Here is a 19,609-nt window from a genome sequence, read left to right as displayed (position 1 = left end):
TTAAAATATTAAATGAGAAACAAAATTGAGAGAATAATAGCTTGAGACTTGAGAGAGAGAGAGAGAGAGAGAGAGAGAGAGAGAGAGAGAGAGAGTGTGAAAAATGAGTGGGGGAGGGAGGGGTATATATAGATAGGAATTATAAAATTTAAAAAAAAATAAAATAAAATTGGCTGGGGGTGGCAGCCAACGGTCCAATTTTGGACCGTTGGGGGGGGGCCACGGGGGAGGGAGGGGGGGGGAGGGGAGGGGGGGCACGGCCGCACGGGGGGGCCACGGGGGAGGGGGGGGCAACGGTCCGATTCCGCGGAACCGGAACCGGCGGTTCCAGTTCCGCAGAACCAGCGGTTCCGGTTCTCCGGAACCTTGAACCGGAACCGGACCGAATTTCGTCGGTTCGATCCGGTTCCGGTTCCGGTTCCGGTTCCGGTTCCGGTTCGGCCGGTTCCGGGTCCGGTTCCAGTTCGAACCGCCGGTCTGGTTCAATTTTGGCCATGTCTAGTAATATCTACTCAAAGCAATAACCTTTTCACAATGTAATTTCATTTTCAATTGTTATTTCACAATAAATTTGTATCTTAAATTGAGTTTCTAAATAATCAGGATTTAAAATTAACACTAAGGTTTGACCTAAAAGAGTAGATTAATTTGGTCAAGTGAGTAAAATATATATCATGTTTTCATTCAACAATAGTAGATTACTATATATTATGTTTCAATCAGTCTAATTCTTAAGCTAAATATCATTATTCTTCTAAAATTTTAAGTTTATTAAAAACATTAAATTTTGGCCTTTTTTATTTTATAGATACTTGATTTGATAATATTGACTTTGATATAATAATAAAAAAAATACAATATTTTCTTGGGTAGATAACTGAATATTTCTCTATGATTTGTGCATCTTCATTATGTATATTGTTTCTTTATTATGAATAAGATCTCATAGTTTAGGCAACTGATATTCTCCTATAATTTGTGAATATTAACATACATTTTCTTTTCTTTGTTAGAATAGAAATGCATTAAACTCAATTAACTATCATATTTTCCATCCCCCAACTGCCTTTGTTGCATAATTAGCGAAGCTGCCAGAGAAGTAAACCATACCTTGGAAGAATTACCTTACCTTACTATGTGCTCTTCTTCTTTACCTAAGAAGTTAAAGGCATGACAAATTGGAGAACAAGCAGATGATTTACATCCAGATTTTCCAACTGGATACAGAACAGAATACAAAAGCACCAAATGATCAGCAGGAACAGGAAGGCTAAGAAGAGTGAGCTACATATGCCAGCTTCATTCAGCCCATATCACTTGCTTGTCTACTATTAATATTAGCTGCAATAAGAGATTCAATATTTCCATCCAAAACAGAATTTAGGTCCGGCAGTTGCATTCCGGTTTTTACATCTTGTACAAGCTTGTGTGGGTGAAACATGTATCTTCTAACCTGATGACACCACAAATCAATGATGTCATCCTTCTTGATCTTCCTTATATCAGAAATCCCGTGGTCTCTCATAATCACAAGCAGTTTGGCCATCAGTCGATTGAGCGCCTTGATCTTATTTGCAAACTGGCTCCTTTCTCCTACAAAATTGATGGGGCACATTCTCTTATTACTCACTGAAATTATGGACCAAACGCAGAAAAGAAGAGTCATCTACAGACAAGATAGTATGATGAAGTGTAAGGAACAAGGTTTTAAATCGAATGGTGAAAGTGAAATGGTTCCGGTGATAATAACTTTCTTATCCTCTTCTCAAGTTAATCTCCACATTTGTTGAGCTGGAAAAGCCTACAATAGGGTACAAACCATATAGCAAGGACTTAATAAACGATTACCGCCACCATCTGTCTGTTTATCATAAAATCTTTTATATCCAGCACCCTTTGCCATGGCAAGCCCTTGCACATGTACAAGACATGTTCCACCTAAGAACCACAGCCGCATGTACCGATTTGGAAATATGACCACTTGGAAAACTGACTTACAAGCAAGGAGATGGAAGGAGAAAATGAGACTTTTTGTCTAGTGTAAACTACAATTACCAGTCTTCATGTATGTCCCTAGTACATGTTAGTTACCCTCTTGTTCAAGAAACTAACCTGACCCCCTTTATTTGGAAAATTATAGACAATTATAAAAGCACTCAACAGCTGATATAGCCTTAAGCTGTAACTAGTCCTCACTATAGGACAAAATCATGGCATGCCATGTTAATAGCTCACTGAATGCTTGTCTGGCAGGGGCTGAATTTATGAAACAACATATATTTATGACAGATCATGCTTCACATAGTCCAGGCATGGAGCTATGCTGTGTTATTTGAAATTATTTAGGCACCTCGTGCACCTTGTATTTGAGAAAGCACTGAAACAGGTAGTCTTCCGATTCTGTACATATGATACATAAGCAACCGAGCACAAGATAGTTAAATCTATCTGAAGATATGTTAGCAAGAAACTGCAAGCACATTTTACCTGTCTGACTGACTATCTGTAAGAAAATAATTAGTGGCGAGGAAGTGTATATAGCAAAACTTTCGCCAAATGCTTTTCTCAATATCTAGATACTCTTTCATGAGGATGCTAATAGGATTGAAAAGATGAACACTTTTATTCTTGGTCATCCAAATGTTGTTTTTTAACAGCAACCTTAGATTGAGGTCACTCAAAATTGTCTCGAGTACAATAAGGAAACTAGAGCAGAAGGTTGTCCCCAGTTCAATGCTTCTTGAGTTGATTCCTACTCCTAGCATGCCAAATGCTTTTCAAGTTGATTTCCAGGACTTAAGATTTCCCTTCCCCTCCCTCTCTGTGTGTGTTTATGTGTATGTGCAAGCATTTGCCCACATGTCATAATTCTTTTGCTTTCACCATGATAGCCTAAACACAAGCATCATACATGGAACAAGAGTAACAAAGCATGGATTGATAAATAAGATAAATTAGTATGATTCAAGCTTAACAAAGTTTTGAGTAGAAGGCTCTCAGAAAGGACCTGAGGATTCTACTCTTAAGCCAGTTGGAATATGCTGAATGCATACTGTGGATCCAGTTTGACCCCTTGATGAGATTAATAAATCTTCATCATCAATTTGTAGGTCAGGAATTGTTTCCAGGAACAGAGGAATAACATCAACTGCTGCCATGCTAGCCTGTAACAGATTAAAACTACCAAGACAGTTAAACAAGAGAACTTATTGCAGACATGACAACATGAAGCTAAATCATTTTGAAGAGTTGTGCTGAGTTTAAATCATTGCCCATATGAAAGCTTGGACTTGTGGTAATTCAGGTGAGAACATATAAATCTTGTGAACCAGTAAGATTTGACTTAACAAACAATTTTAATTTGAATAGTTAGGCTTATTTGACCTAACAAACAATTTTAACTTGAATCCAGGCAAGTGAAACATGATTTGTAATCAAGTTGTTTAAAAACGTACAATTTTCTTGCAGCCTATGACACAAGTTACAGAGTAATCGGATTGGAGTAGCTCGCTCCGGTTGATATCTCTGCACAGGATGACCAATGTTTTGACTTTGCAGCCAGATGAAGCCATCATGAAAATTGTGTTTTCAGATGACACATCCATGGGAAATATAAACCTGTTTTTTATATGTCTTCAACGGGTCTGAATAGATAGTGAATCACAAATAATTAATCTGAAATTTCTAAGAAATTTTAGAATATGTTGCATGGTCAGTGGACCATACTGATTGCATATATTTTTATGTCAAAATGCACCAGCAGCATAAAAGGAAAGCATAAGTTGTTTGCATTTTGTAGCAGAACCATGAGATGTTACCATCTCCGTACCAGGTAGCAAACAAAATGCAAAACTGCTACAGCAGAACTGGCAGAAACATTTGAATTGAGTTCTTGTCCAAGGCATTTAAGTGTGCACATCTTTGCCACTTGAGAATTTGGTGTTAAATCAGCCTCCACAAATAAACATGTCCTTGGATCATGTCTGACAGACTAAAAGAGATTCACAATTGAGTTTGAAGGATGAACATCAGGATTGTGTACAACCACGGTTCCTTCATGATCAGTCAGTATTTTAATGGTATTTTAAGAGGGTGATAATAGGAGCTAAACGATCAAAATAGGCCAGTATAAAAGGCAAAAGAGTTGGTGCATTGAGGACCCAAGTCATGAATAAGGCTGGTGATAAGATTGACATCTGACCTTAAGATCAAAAGCAAGTGATCCATACCTCCTGAGAAATTGGTGCATTGAGGTAACTGCTTATCATGCAGTGAACACCTCTCTCCCCGGAAAGATATCCATAGGAATACTTGGATTCTAACTCAATAGTTGCAGACTTGACACCACCATTCTCTGAAAGATGTTTTTCAACAACCCTTCCACCAAGACCTTGTTTGTCTGCCCATCTAACATACAACCGAAGTAGCTGTTCAGCCCAGACCTGGATTTGGAATTTTGCAAAAGTTCAATTTTGAGGTCAATAGAATAACATACTAGTTAGAATTAAATACAAGAATACAAATCTAACGACTCAATCCCAAAAAGCCTTGTCCAACTTCAAGGACATCGAACTAATTTATTGGTTTTAACATATTCAGTATTACTCAAATATTTGGACGCAGATAATACTATGTTAGGCAACCATGCTAATGCGATCTATTAGAAAGAAAATGCAGTAAAGAGTCGATAGAGCTTCTGTAAAGGAAAAGGTTTTAGTGATGACAAAATAAAGACAGTAGCGTTGATGAGAGAAATAATGAATAATATTTGGTATTGACATATGAATTTTATTTTGTAGGTCAACATTTGAACGATGCAAATCAATCTTCCATGAAAATCAACCCAAAAAATAAAATATAATCTAGCAAGTCAGTTGGGTTGAACAGAAATGACCCAATGCAAAATCATATCAACTGTATACCATTCTTCACAATAAGAACTAAAAGACATGGCCAATAAGAAAATTAAAGAGAACAAGACTTAAAAGTTAATCAAAAGCAAATAAGGTATACGTCTGTATTCTCAAAGTCAAAGGTAAACTCAAAGAAGGGTAAATAAAGCCTTTCAAGTTCCAATTTACATAGGAACTAAAAGAGCCCAACCTATTTTTAGAAGGTTCAAAAGTACTTAAAGAAACAAAAAAGCTAACAGATGGGAGCACTAAAAGAGTTAATAAACAGAATGCAATTTATGTAGCCTGAACACTGCGGGACTACATCAATTTAAAGGTTCAGAGTTCAAAAACCACAAGAAAGATTCTTTTATATAATTCTCTAGTTTTTGGCCTTTGTCTAATCCATCTTGTTCATTAGACAACCCAAAAGGCATTCATATATGACCTGGACCTTGAGGCCACATTCGATTTCACCTCACCTTATGCTAAATGTGGAACAAAGCAAGGTTTTATATTCTCAAATCAGAACAGATATATCCTTGGATACTAAATTAATTTGTTAGAGACTGAAAGCATAATAAAAGACCTTTTAAAGTTAGGTGCATTCAATATGGCTAATTTCAATTTAGCTTGAGATGGAATTTACTAAGGGACTTCTATGGAAATTCAAAATCATGATGGGTGTACATAACTCTAATCTCAACCTATTACTTGTGATATCCAGGTCACATGCAGCGCAAGCATATTAAGCAGAATATAGTTATCAAACCTCAGGGTAGAAGCCCGAAGTTCCAGCTTTAATTATAACACATGCTCCCTCAAAATCATATGGCCCTCTAAGAAGTTTGGACATCTCATACTTGTCCAAGAACTTGCTAACATCTAAAGAGGCACCATACGCCTGCTTAAAAAGCCTATAATTTATAGCATCCATCTCTGCCAACTGAGTGATCAACTTAGCTTCTTCAGCCTGCATGAAGAAGAGTAGACAATAATTCGAATCCTTCAGCTTCATGGCTTATATGAGAAGAGAACATAGAATTGATGAGATATAATGAATCCAAATTTACAACAAAGTCCTTACATGCATGAACTGCTTATAATTTGAAGCTGGGTAGATAACAATCATGATTTTGCATTACACAAGGATCATTATCAGTGCTTGTCATATAATGGATTTACAGTTAAGTGAACTGGCTTCAGATTACCTTATATCTTAAGTCTTTAAGAGCATCAACCATTTTTGAGCTATCCGCTAACTTCAGGAGGATTTCATTTGATTTAGCTAGATCATCCCACAAGTTATATTGACGTATTGTTTCTTCCTGCTTAATACGTCTTGCTTCTTCAAGGTCTAATGCTGTTGGTGCCAAGGTTTCAGCTTGGAGAACTGCATCCTCAATCTTCTTTCTTAAGGAAAACATACCTGAACATAACTCCATTAACACACCAATTCCAAATAAATTTCACATAAATAAATGATAATTGAAAAGACAGAAGAAGAAACAGATTTCCCCAGGTAAGATACAATGCTTCATTCTTCAGGGCAAGCTGACAATATTTCCAGGAGAACACCTAAAACATCTGATATGTGGTTTAGATTCAAAAGTCTGTTTCCAAATTATGGTCATAATAATTCATGAGACTAGTCAAAATACATGTGAGAAAACAACTAGAAGGAATGTCCAAGGATAATGAATTGGCTAAAGTTGAATGCAGTTGAAAGTTGTCTATGGAGTTGAAAAATACAATTTTCATGTGTTATTTATTAACACGTTCTTAATTGTTTTCTTAAGTGTGATTTTGACTCCTTTTTATGGATAATTTATTTTTATAAAGGTGTTTTTTGATGGACAAGTTATTGATTAGTGAATTCAAATATTTAATTATTTATTACAACATGATAGAAGAAATAGTCTCAACCTTTATGAGGAATGATGTTTAAACTGAATAAAATTGAACTACTGTTAATTTCTCATAACATTTCTGGATTACAGTTAATATTTTTATAGACAGCAAATAAAATTATTATCTTTTTATTGTCTTTTAGCAGTGTTTGCATCCTCACATTACCAAATCATAGCCTCTGCCTAAGCTGTGTTTCTCTTTAATGGTTCGAGACTAATGAATGGCATAGGACCCAGCATGGGCTCTCAAGCTCAGTCTTAATCAGCAAATTCGTCAAAATCCTCATCACCTTTTGGTAAAAGCTCGGCCTTCCCCTATGCCTGAGCTGGGGAGCCAGCAACATTATTCTCAAATGACAGGAAGGCTTTTATTCAAGATGATCGGACCAAACACGTGCAAACTCTATAAGGAAGAAAAAGGATGACTTATAAGCCTCATCAAGCAAAAGTGAGCTAAAATATTCATCGTTGTAACTCAATTTCATGATTAACGAAACAAACTCACTATAAGTAACGACAACATAAGCTAGACATGAAAAACCTATTTGCTATGGGTAAACCCTGATCAAGTTTACCATGGCAAAAGGATTGTCATGGTGAGAAGACCCATTAAGATGTTTGGGGGTCACTTGCGTCGACAAACGAAGAACTGGCCCCAAACACACGCAAATGATCAAGAACAGTTAAGATGTTTGGGGATAACTTGGGTCAACGAATGAAAGACTCACCCTAAATACACGCGGATGATCAAAACCCGTTAAGATATTTGGGGGTCACTTGCGTCGATGAAAAAAGGATTTGTCTCAAACCCATCTGAATGATTAAGGCCCATTAAGATGTTTGGGGGTTAATTGCGTCGACGGACAAAAGACTCGCCCCCAAACACATGTGAATGATTGAAGAAGACCCGTTAAGATGTTTTGGGGGTTACTTGTGTTGATGGACGAAGGACTCGCCCCAAACACATGCAATTGATTGAAGACTTGTTAAGATATTTGGGGGTCATTTGCATCGATGGATGAAGGACTCACCCTGAACACAAGCGGATGATTGAAGAACCGTTAAGATATTCAAGGGTCACTTGCATTGATGGACGAATAACTCGTCCCGAACACACATAGATGATCAAGACTTGTTAAGATGTTTGGGGGTCAATTGTGTAAACGGACAAAGGACTTGCCCTAAATACACACAAATGATCAAGAACCATTAAGATGTTCGGGAGTTACTTGCATTGATGGACGAAGGACTTGCTCTAGAGTCTAAACACACATGAATGATCAAGATCCGTTAAGATGTTTGGGGGTAGTCACTTGCATCGATAGACAAAGGACTCGCCCCAAACACACACGGATGATTGAAGAACCGTTAAGATGTTTGGGGGTCACTTGGATCGACGGACGAAGGACTCGCCTCGAACACATGCGAATGATCAAGACCCATTAAGATGTTTGGGGGTCACTTGCATCGATGGACAAAGGACTCGCCCCAAACACATGCGGGTGATTGAAGAATCATTAAGATGTTCGAGGGTCACTTGCGTCGATGGACGAAAGACTCACCCCAAACACACACAGATGATTGAAGAACCATTAGGATGTTCGAGGGTCACTTGTGTCAACGTGACAAAGACTCACCCCGAACACACGCAGATAATAAGAAAACCGTTAAGATGTTGAGGGGTCACTTGCGTCATCAAACAAAGGACTTGCCCCAAACATGCACAAATAATTAAAAAATCCGACAGCACTCGTACGCAGAAGGATCGACTTGTCAAGACTTAAGGGCTACAAAGTGACGAAGGAATCTTCCTAAATACATGAACAACATTAATAAAGTCTCATGATGAAACCAGTTGTCATGCACTCACAAGGGAGATAGTAGAATTAGAAATATTGTAATAAAACAGAATTCAGTTAGTGCAGTAGGGGTTTGTACATGGGTAGCGCTAAGGTGTGTAATACATAGGCGGTTATAAATAATTGGCGGGAACCTATGTACATGTGCGGGAAGGCTATAAATTGAGGCCAACCCTTCTATTGGAGGCATCTGGAAATGGAATGAAAACTCTCTAACTCTCCCGCCATTCTCTCTATCTTTATGTTCTCTGACTCTCTCTCCCCCCTCACTTTCATGAGAATTCTCTCGTTTCACCAATGATCTCTCTCTCCTTTTCGAAGAGATCAGAATTAATAATTGCTAGATCCATCCAGATTTAACAATTTTGGTATCAAAGTCGATCCTTGGCTAAGCAATTGAAGGAGATGACAATGGCTAAAAGGACGAGAATGAAGAACTTGGAGACTCAGGTGCAACAATGCACATACGATGAGTGATCTGCAAGCACGAGTGGATCAATTGAAATCGGAATCCAATCGGAACCATGAAGCCATCATGGTTGTCGACAAGAAGTTGGATGTGACAGTGACACAAATCCGAGAAGAGCTTTAGGGGTTCATGGTGATGTTTGCAAGGAAAAACCAAGTGAGTATCTCGCCTGACTTCCCTCCTAGGGAGAGAGCAGAATCGATTTTGCTAGGGCAAGGTAGACCGGATCCAATTCTATAGGGGAGAGGAATGAACTGGAGGATAGCCGAGACCTCTATAGCTGGGGAAGATCATGGAGAGCCAGGTGAGAATGGTTGGGAACAGCGACCAGAGGTGTCGGTGGGACAAAACCAACATGGTTTACCTATGCCACACTTGGAGATCCCACTATTTGATGGAGTGAGTCCACGTTGGTGGATCAGAAGGTGTGAGCTAATGTTCGAGTGGTATGGGGTAGCAGGGAGGCAGAAGGTTGACTATAGCAATAGCATACCTTAATAATGTCGGGGATGCTTGGTACCAAGGGTGGTCTAAGGTCCAAGAGGATTGCAGATGGGAGGACTTCGCAGAAGAATTTTGTGAGAGGTGCAGAGATCGGGGCTTATCGGATCTGGTGGAGGAATTCAACAAATTAGGCAAGTAGGGTCGGTGATGGAGTACCAATTAAGGTTTGAAGAGCTAAAGGCCCTAATATTCAATCACAACCCCTATTTGACGGAGGCCTACTTTGTTCCAAGCTTCATAAGCGGCTTGAACAGGGAGTTGAGACCAATGGTGAAGGTGCTCCAGCCCCATACTCTCAAGCATATTGTTGATAGTGCCGGGCTCCATGAACTAAAGGTGGAAGCACTGATGAAGAAGCAGAGGATGATAACTAAAGGAGTGCCCCTAGGGAATCTACTACAAGGTACGAGCTTAGGAAGGGGATACCCTGGAATGAAGAATTTGGCATTACCTGCCCCCACAAACCACAGTGGGAAAACTAGGGAACAAAGGAGGTAGTTGGCCTCTGTTTCAGGTGCAAGGATAAATATTTCCTCGGCCACCAATGTAAGAAACAACTCTTGTTGTTGGAAGGGGAAGAAGGATATATAGCTAATGAAGGGGAAGCATCTCATCCCCAAGAAAAGGAAGAGGAGGATAATGGGGAGATATCCTTGCATGCCTTGAAGGGATTAACTAACAGTAAGATAATCAAAATAAAGATAGACTTATAATCCTCATTGATAGTGGGAACACCCACAGTTTTTTGGATGAGGGCACGGCTTGAAGATTGAAATGCTCCTTAATCCTTACTCATCCATTGACGGTGACAGTGGCCAATGGAAATAAAGCCATGAGCAAGTCTGCATGTATTGGGTTCTATTGGGAGATGCAAGGGGAAGGGTTTGAAGTTGATTTGAGGCTCCCAAAATTGGGAAGGTGTGAAGTGGTGTTAGGGATTGATTGGATGAAACATGTCAGCCCAATTTGCTTTGACTTTAACAAAATGGAGGTGACATTCGAGAAAAAGGGAAGGAAGATGACACTAATAGGGAGCAAGAAGCTGGGGATTTACAAGATGATTACGGGAAGGAGATGGCAGAACATATTTAAACACAAGATGAATCGAGTGGCTTAGAAAGGGAGTTTATGTTGATCGTCAGCAACCCCCTACAAGCTGACACTGAGGTATACTACTTTGATTTGCTTAATATGCTACTAGCTGAATTTGAGAATCTTTTCATAGAGCCTCATTCCTTACCCCCAACCAGATCTATTGAACACACGATCAACCTTAAAACCCAACACATACCCCTACGAATACCCTACTAACCAAAAGACATAAATAGAAAAATTGGTTAAGGAGATGTTCCATAAATCACTCATAAGGCCCAGCCATAGCCCTTTTGCATCCCCAGTGATGTTGGTAAAGAAAAAGGATGGTTCCTAACAGTTTTGCATTGATTACCGCCAGCTAAATGAAATAATCATCAAGAACAAATTTCTCATCCCACTCATTGAAGACTTACTAGATCAATTAAAACATGCTACCATTTTTTCTAAGCTTGACCTAAGATTCGGTTATCACCAAATCCGGATGAACCCCCTTTGTAACGCCCCACTTTTCCCAAGCGAGCATTACCTCGAGATTTCGGGAATAATTTTTTTTTTTTTTCAATATTCTCATACACACAACATAAGTCTCTTGATATACATACCTTCATTATTTCCCGACAATCTCGATTATACCTTCTCAACATAAGAAAATAACATACTAAGACAGGTATTATCAATCACATCAGCGGAAGCAAGATCGAAACCTCAATGATATATAATTGACAATTCCTTTTACAATTATCCAAATCGATGTTTCACATGAAAATATCAAAATATTACATAACCCCTGAACATTGTAATCATAGACAAAACCTACGAAAACTAAACATAGCAGCTACATCTCGATGACATTCTTTCCCTTGGCGCCACTGCATTCACCTGGAACGTTTGAATATTCCAGGGACATAGTCCAAATTAGATGCTGAATCATCTAAGTGAGAGTTCAAAAACATTTTCATGAATATATGCAAAATCATATATCAAACCGACAAGTCCCGACATGCACCAGCCTAAGAGAATCCCACATAGCACTTAACCCTAACCAGGGAAAATGCAATCTCTCTAAAGGCGACACGACCACTTCGGCCCATTGGCAAAACAATCCTGCTTAAGAGGGACAACCTCGACATATGAATCCGGGAATCACCCATTGTCATTGTTAGGCTTTACGCTCCTACTCAAAAGTATTCCAAAACCCAACCCAACGCAACCCTAACCCCAAGAGTGTCACATCAGCACTATCCCCGAAATCCACGACACCTCGGCCTTAATGCTATTGCTCAAAGAAACCTGGGGTGGTGTCCACTCTCAGCCCCGCCACTTGAGTACCGTAGGATGAAGTCCGTCTCAGCCCTGTCCCAAGTGGGTCACATAGCATTAACCCTTGGCATGCATTCCGAGTGCTGACACTCGAGAGCTACGTCACAGGTTAACAACCCACGTCCCACATGGACAACACAACATGCCAATGTCGAAAAATCATAACATGCATAAAATCAACATCTCAATGTATGCAATTTACCGTACGAAATATAACACAAGTGTAAGTAATCATTTGTAAAACTATCAATAAACCTAGCCATGAGGATAAACACTCACAGTAAACCATTCATACGCCACAAACGAGTTTTTCGATAGAATCACTCACCTTGGGCTAAATTCAAGATTCCTCGAAATGCGTGCCCGATCGACCTCGATTCTCGTGCCAGGCGCTCTCTAGTTCAAATTCGAGCATCAACGATACCCTAGACATCATATGCATTCAAAGGGAAATCAATATCTATTTTCCCAATTTTTTTCATTATTTTTCTCTAATTTCTTCCTATTTTTCTCTCGATAATTTCAAGTAAATACCTCTTCAAGCATTTTTTCTAAATTTTTCTCCACAAAAATTCATAAAACAATATTTATAAGCCTATGGAATTTTCTGGAAATTTTCCAGATTTTTCTCCTATTTTCTCAAATTTCCATAATTACTTTTCCTTGAGAAAATTTATTTCTCATTGATTTCCTTCGAATCTACTTCAAGAAAAACCACCAAAATTCATAAAATAAATTCCCTATCCTTCTGTAATTTTATAAAAATTCCTCCTATTTATTTTCTATTTACCTTTCCTTTCAAAAATCCAAAATAATTATCTCCTCAAGAAATTTACAAGATAAAAATTCATCCAAATAAACTATTCTTTTTCCTTGAATTTCTGGATATTTTTCCAGAATTTTGATTCCTTTAATTCTATTTTTTATCGAATTTTCTATATTTTCAGCATTTAAAAAAAATACAAAAAATATCTCCGGTCATCTTCTCCGACGACGGCACACCGAAAAATTGAAGCGACGACACCAGGCTGTTCCTCTCCCTTAGTCGATCCCAATGGTACCCATCTTGCTCGAAAAAAACGACCGGAAGCCTTCCGATTTGGCCGAAAATAGTCGGCCGAGACTATCCTGCCATCGAACTCCGGCGAATCAAATTGGCCTTCGATTCAAACTCCGATTGACACGAAACTTTCCAGATTTTCTACCCATAGCCTTGCGACCAAAAGCCCCTTAATAGATCATTCGATCGATCACTCTACAACCCGATTTAATACTTCACGCAATATGTATATATATATATACGGCCGAATGTATATATATGCCAAAACACTCCCTGCACTACTCCAAAAACCCTCAAAATTCCCAGAATTGCTCCTCACAACCTGGGGAACAAAAGCCCCTTATCCCCGACCTCTAATTTGCTCCCAAAAGTGAGAAATCCGAAGTAAAATTTTTGATGCAAACTCTCATCAAAAATCGGCTATTTATAGCCAAATTCGTCCGATTTTCTGACCAATCAAAGGCCATTGCTTCACCCCTACGCAACCTTGGCCATGCCCTATCGAAGAACAGCTGCAAATCCCCGGATTTTTCGGCCACAAATCGCGGCCAGATCTGCCATTTTTGAGCAGATTTTCGAAAATTGCACTTTAGCCCCTTAGAAACTTTCTTTTGCATTTTGGCCCTTATCCTCAAGCCCCTTAATTGTCCAACTATACCACTAAGACCCACAATATTAGTACTTCTGATTTCTCTCTTGAAACTCTCGAAAAATTACCGTTTTGACCTCCCTCAGGCAAATTTAGAAAATTACACTTAAGCCCGATTGATCGTTTTGACCTCAAATCCACTCGATTCAACCTGAAACCACTTAAGGGTTGTTCTATACATCAAATATTAGTCCTAGACACGTTCTGTTGATTTTTCGGACATCGTCTATAACAATTCGATAATACGACCTAATTGGCAGCTGTATTTTTGCTGTACCAAAAACTATTCCCGATCTCATTTCTTTTATCACTAAAAATCATAATTTAAATCACTCGTCGATACTACACCATTTTTCTTGGCTATCTAGGGTCCGGGGTACTCCCTCTGACTAATTCAGTCGTCCAAAGTTGTGTTAGTGTAGCCTATAGTCAAAATTCCATTTATGTCCCTTATCAAATATCATTTTTATCCTCAATTTATTCCTGGGTATTACACCCTTAGCATACCTAAGACTGCATATAGAACCCACCATGGCTACTATGAATTCCTTGTCATGCCCTTTGGCCTAACAAATGCACTAGCTACCTTCCAATCACTAATGAACCAGATTTTTGAACCCTACCTTAGAGATTTTATCCTTATGTTCTTTGATGATATTCTGATATATAGCCCGACCTTTGACCTTCATCTAAAACATTTAAGGACTACATTTGAGATTCTCAAACTCAACCGGTTGTATTTTAAGAGATCAAAGTGTGCCTTCGCACGGGGCCAAGTGGAATATTTGGGGTACGTCATATCTGGCCTAGGGGTGAGTACTAATCCAAAGAAGGTAACAGCCATAACCAATTGGCCAAGGCTTACAACTATTGAGACTTACAACTATTAAGGCCTTAAGGGTTTTTTGGGGCTAATTGGCTACTATAGGAGATTTGTGAAGCGGCATGGGGGAATTAGCAAGCCACTCACAGATTTTCTAAAGAAAGACAGCTTTGTGTGGGATCAAAAGGCTGAGGTAGCCTTTGAATTATTGAAGAAAGCAATGAGTGAAACTCTAGTACTGGGCCTACCATATTTTAGTAAGACATTTGTGGTAGAGACTGATGCAAGTGGGATGGGTATAAGGGTCATCCTCATGCAAGAAGGTAGACCCTTAGCCTTTATAAGTCAGGCCTTAGTCCCAAGACATATGGGTCTCAACATATATGAGAAAGAGTTATTAGCAATCATCTTTGCAGTAAACAAGTGGAGGCACTACCTGGAGGGGAGGGGGGTAGGTTCATCATTAAGACCGACCACGAAAGTTTGAAGTTTCTACTACAATAGAAACTTCACACTCATTTGCAAAGAAAGGGGATGACTAAATTGATGGACCTAGATTATGTCATTCAATATAAGAAGGGAAAGGAGAACATTGCAACAGATGCTCTCTCTCGATGCCATGAAAAGGGGACAACTGCCTCAATTTCAGCTTTAGTTCTGGAGTGGTGTTAGGAAATGGCCAAGAATTATGAGGAAGATGATCAGGCCAGGACCCTCTTGGAGCAATTAATAATTAATCCAGCAAGTAAGGAAGGATATACACTGGCAAATGGGGTGATAAGGTTTAAAGGCAGGCTGGTTGTTGGGAACTGCACAAAGCTGAAGAAGAAGAAGATACTACGAGCCCTAAATGAATCCCCAATTAGAGGTCACTTGTGGGTACAAAACACCTATCATAAGGTGAAGCAACTATTTTGCCAGCCCAAGCTCAGAAAGGAGGTGATGAAGTTTGTTTTAGCATGTGATGTGTGTAAAAGATGCAAACATAAAACTGTGGCTTATCTAGGGCTCTTACAACCTTTACCAATTCTGGGGCAGGTATGGGAGAGTGTATCAATGGATTTCAATGAGGGGCTAACAAAATCTAAAGGGAAGGATTGCATATTTGTAGTGGGGGACCGGCTCACAAAATTTGCTTATTTCCTAAGTCTTACTCATCCTTACACTGCATAAGAAATGGCTTAGGTCTTTCTAGATCAAGTGGTGAAGGTGCATGGGATCCCAAAAACTATAATTTCTGACAGGGATAAGGTGTTTACTTGTCTCCTATGGCAGTCCTTGATGAAATCCTTAGGGGCTAAGCTTAACCTATTCTCTGCCTACCATCCCCAAATTGATGGACAAACAGAGTGAGTCAATCAATGTCTAGAGACTTACCTAAGATGCCTGTGATTTGCACACTCGAAAGGTTGGCACAAGTGGTTATTTGTGGCACAATGGTGGTATAACTCTAGCCAACATAGTACCATTAAGAAGCCACCGTTTGAGGCCCTCTTTGGTTACAAACCGCCCCTACTGCCAGTCCTACTAGGTCCCACAAGTGTGGCAACCGTGGATGAACATTTGCAAAAGAGGCAGCAGATCCTCTAGCAGCTTTTTAAAAGAATCTGGCCATGGCTCGAAATTGGATGAAGCAATTAGCTGACAAGGGTAGGAGTGAAAGAGAGTTCAGTGTGCGAAAGGCAATCTATTTGAAGCTAAAAGGGCCCCATCTCAAGTCTTTATCCCCTGGCCCAATCTCCAAGTTGAGCCCTAGGTATTTTGGCCCTTTTCCTATTATGGCTAAGGTGGGCAATATGGCCTATAGACTACAATTACCGGAGGGAACCCAGATCCATCCGGTGTTTCATGTCTCACTGTTGAAAAAAACTGTAGGGGCACAACCATTCAGTTCTCAGTTACCATAGGGAGCTTTGGACATCAGCCCTTCCCCAGAACCAGCTACATAGATGAGTGGTCTGTCAACAAGGTGCTCCGATCATACAAGTCCTAATGAGGTGGTCCAACATGCACCACAACAACAACACTTAGGAGTATCTCCCAGACCTGCTTACTCAGTCTCCTAAAGCAGCCAACCTCCTAACCATTTCTTAAGGACAAGAAATGTCTCAAGGGGAGAGTATTATCATGTACTCACGGGGGAGATAATAGAAGTAGAAATATTGTAACAAAACAAAATTCAGTTAGTGTAGTAGGGGTTTGTACACGGATAGAGCTGAGGCGTGTAGTACATAGGTAATTATGAATAATTAGCGGGAACCTATGTACATGTGCGGGAAGGCTATAAATTGAGGTCAACCCTTCTGCTTGAGGCATCTAGAAATTGAATGAAAACTCTCTAATTCTCCCTCCATTTTCCTCTCCATTCTCTCGTTCTCTCTATCTTTTTGTTCTCTAACTCTCTCTCCCCCCTCACTTTCACAAGAATTCTCTCGTTTCACCAGCGATCTCTCTCCTTTCCGAAGAGATCAGAATTGATAATTGCCAGATCCATCCGAATCTAACACTAGTTCATTTGAAGGACAAGGGAGCGACGAAGGAATCTTCCTAAACGCATGAACAACGTCAATAAAGTCCTTCGACAAAACCAGTTGTCATGAACCTAGGGTTTAGCCTAGGGTTGGATTGGGAATCGGAAGGATTCGATTGAAGTAAGACCAAGAACAGAATGATTGGAGAGGGAAATTGGATAGAAATGGAGGAAGAAATTAGAGAGAAATGAGAAAGAGTTGCAAAGGGAAATGAGAGGGAGAATGGGAGAGAATTCTAGAGAGAGAAATGAGATATTTGTTTATCAATTCAAGGATAACCTCTCATCCTCAGCTGTGGCGCATATATAGCCTACAGCCTCCCACATGCACCCATGTGCAATACAAAAACAGCCTAATTGCCTATTAACTAAGGACAAAGCCTTATAACAAAAAACAATAAAAGGAAATTACAATTATTGTATAATGCTTGTAAACTCCTAGTATTATATTTACTAATCTATCATTGGAGTCATGAAACCAATTCTCCCAAAGAACTGGGGAGCAATCTACATAAATGGGCATGCAACATTAACATCACAAAGCAAAGCAAAGCGAAAAGATAGCAAGTTCATCAAACAAAAAAATTGGTACAGAAAAGAAAGTCTACAAAGAAGAAATCTTAGCACTAAAGGAAAAAAAGTGCTTTTACAACACATACAAAACTAAAAAGGAAAAAAAGATGGCTTAGGGGTTCAATCATGTCGTCGAAAAAATATGTAACCCGAAGCGAACAAAGAGCCAAAGCTGTAGAAGAATGAGTCGAGCCACCAATTACATCATTTTCTAAACCCAAATGGGCACCAATCTACTTAAGAGCTCCTAGCTCGCTTTTATATAGCTCCCAAGGACTCGATAGATTCTCCAAAATTACTCGAAGAAAGACTTGAAGAAATAGCTTCTAGAAGACTAAAACATCGAAGGAAATTAGAAACTACTCCAAGAAAGAGCTATGGAGGCCAACAAACTCCAAGAAATGCCATGAGCAAACTTTTGGAAAACTGACGAAGGCAATGATAGATCAAGAAAAAGAAATAAAGGCAAGTCATAATAGTCTACTCTTCTCTCTAAGAAACTCGAATAAAAGATTAGGGAGAAATTGATGTGTCATGATAAAAAAGGCCAAAAAGAATTAATTCAAAAAATAAACGGGTCAGCTGGATTAACTAGGTCAACCCCGACCCACCATCAAAAGGTTGCGGGAGATCAAGTCTCTTGCGGTGGATGGCAGCCAAAACAAGTACAAAGATGCATATATTACTCCTCTCAACAAATTATCCTCATATTTCAGGACAGCCTCCCATTCCTGAAATCTATTATTTATTATTCTAATTTCTCATATTTCTTTCATAACCTTCTCAACAAATTATGCTCCTCTCTCCTCTGAATCTCCTTACTTCTCTTCACTCATCTTCATATATTACTCCTCTCTCTCAGTATTATTCTTCTCTCTTTTTCAACCTTTTGAAGTTTTCCCCTATCAGTTGAAGTTCTGTAGCTCAGAACCTTGGTGTGAGCTACAAGCCCGCATCAATCCCTCATAAAACCATTTGAAGATGCATGCTCATTTGAAAAGCTTGCAAACAAGTGAATTGCAACGAGCTTCTAAACCCAGGTTTTACTTGTAACATGTTCTCTTTCCGACAAGACTGTGGAATTAGCACAGGATTTCTAAGTCCAATATAAAGAAAACAATTCAATTACAGGATAATATTTTCTCAGCCAGAAGACTCAGCACTTACTCTCCAAGAAATTAATGTCTTTACAAAGTCGTCCCTGCAAATTACTGTATGACTCATCAAAAAGAGAAAAAAAAAATGACGTGAAATAAATAGAATATTCCTGGTTGAAAGCCTTAAGGGGAAATCATTAATCTAAAATTCTTTTTGGTTACAAAAAGAGTCATCCAATTAAAAATGGCATTTCCAATCATCATGCTTACAATCGAAAAACTAAACAGAACAAGCACAAAGATTTTAGGATTTATTGCCATACTGTTTGAGAGATTTTCTCAAACACTCGATAAATTGATATAAAATCTATAACTTACGCATTAAGACCTTGGGCGTGCGTGTGTGTGTGTGTAATATATATTTATATAGATAGATAGATAGATAGATATCGAGAGAGAGAGAGAGGAAAAGGAAACAAACCCAGTTCTTTGTAGACCTTGTTTTTGTCCTGGATGGGGCGGGAAGCTCGAGTGGTGGAAGAAAGAGGTGGGGAAGCCAGGGACTTGAGCTTTGTAGAAAATTTCCATTTGGGGGAAAATGGAGCATTCGAATCAAGCGGGCATGAGCAGAGCAGTGATTCTGTGCCCATTTTAGCAATTCAAATTTCAAAGAAGAGAAAGCTTTCCCTTGCGCTATCCACTCACCACTGAAAACTGTTCAAGCGCCCTTCCCTTCCAGAAGCCTGCGGTCCCTTAAACATCGCAATTGGGGGGGGTGGCTAGACAAGATATTGCCTCGCGAAGAGCTTTGCGTAAATTACTCTCAGA

General features: G+C 39.3%; 1 protein-coding gene across 2 annotated transcripts; it reads right to left on the bottom strand.

Moving 5' to 3' along the window:
- Positions 1-1,197: 1,197 nt before the first annotated feature.
- LOC127791136 (peptide chain release factor PrfB3, chloroplastic) lies at positions 1,198-19,534 on the bottom strand. Of its 2 annotated transcripts, none has more exons than XM_052320925.1 (6): positions 19,263-19,534; positions 6,104-6,321; positions 5,665-5,865; positions 4,230-4,442; positions 3,008-3,164; positions 1,198-1,593 (listed from the first exon to the last, which is right to left on the bottom strand). In XM_052320925.1, exons 1-6 carry the CDS (start codon positions 19,429-19,431, stop codon positions 1,304-1,306), a joined length of 1,248 nt encoding a protein of 415 aa, XP_052176885.1. In that variant the 5' UTR covers positions 19,432-19,534; the 3' UTR covers positions 1,198-1,303. The 2 variants fall into 2 exon arrangements, with proteins under 2 accessions (XP_052176885.1, XP_052176886.1); XM_052320926.1 differs by lacking the exon at positions 1,198-1,593 and adding an exon at positions 1,609-2,892.
- Positions 19,535-19,609: the final 75 nt, after the last annotated feature.

Source organism: Diospyros lotus, chromosome 14 (genome assembly GCF_014633365.1).
Source record: "Diospyros lotus cultivar Yz01 chromosome 14, ASM1463336v1, whole genome shotgun sequence".
Taxonomy (NCBI): Eukaryota; Viridiplantae; Streptophyta; class Magnoliopsida; order Ericales; family Ebenaceae; genus Diospyros; species Diospyros lotus.
The sequence above is the reverse complement of the archived record's forward strand: the minus strand, read 5'-3'. Positions and strand labels throughout refer to the sequence as shown.

What these genes read in the sequence shown, in the direction of transcription:
- LOC127791136 (XM_052320925.1), bottom strand. Translation starts at nt 19,431, where the DNA reads ATGGGCACAGAATCACTGCTCTGCTCATGCCCGCTTGATTCGAATGCT. An exon ending in TTAAAGACTTAAGATATAAG is followed by an intron (nt 5,866 to 6,103) that starts GTAATCTGAAGC and finishes TTCTTCATGCAG; the next exon opens with GCTGAAGAAGCTAAGTTGAT. An exon ending in CTTCGGGCTTCTACCCTGAG is followed by an intron (nt 4,443 to 5,664) that starts GTTTGATAACTA and finishes TTCCAAATCCAG; the next exon opens with GTCTGGGCTGAACAGCTACT.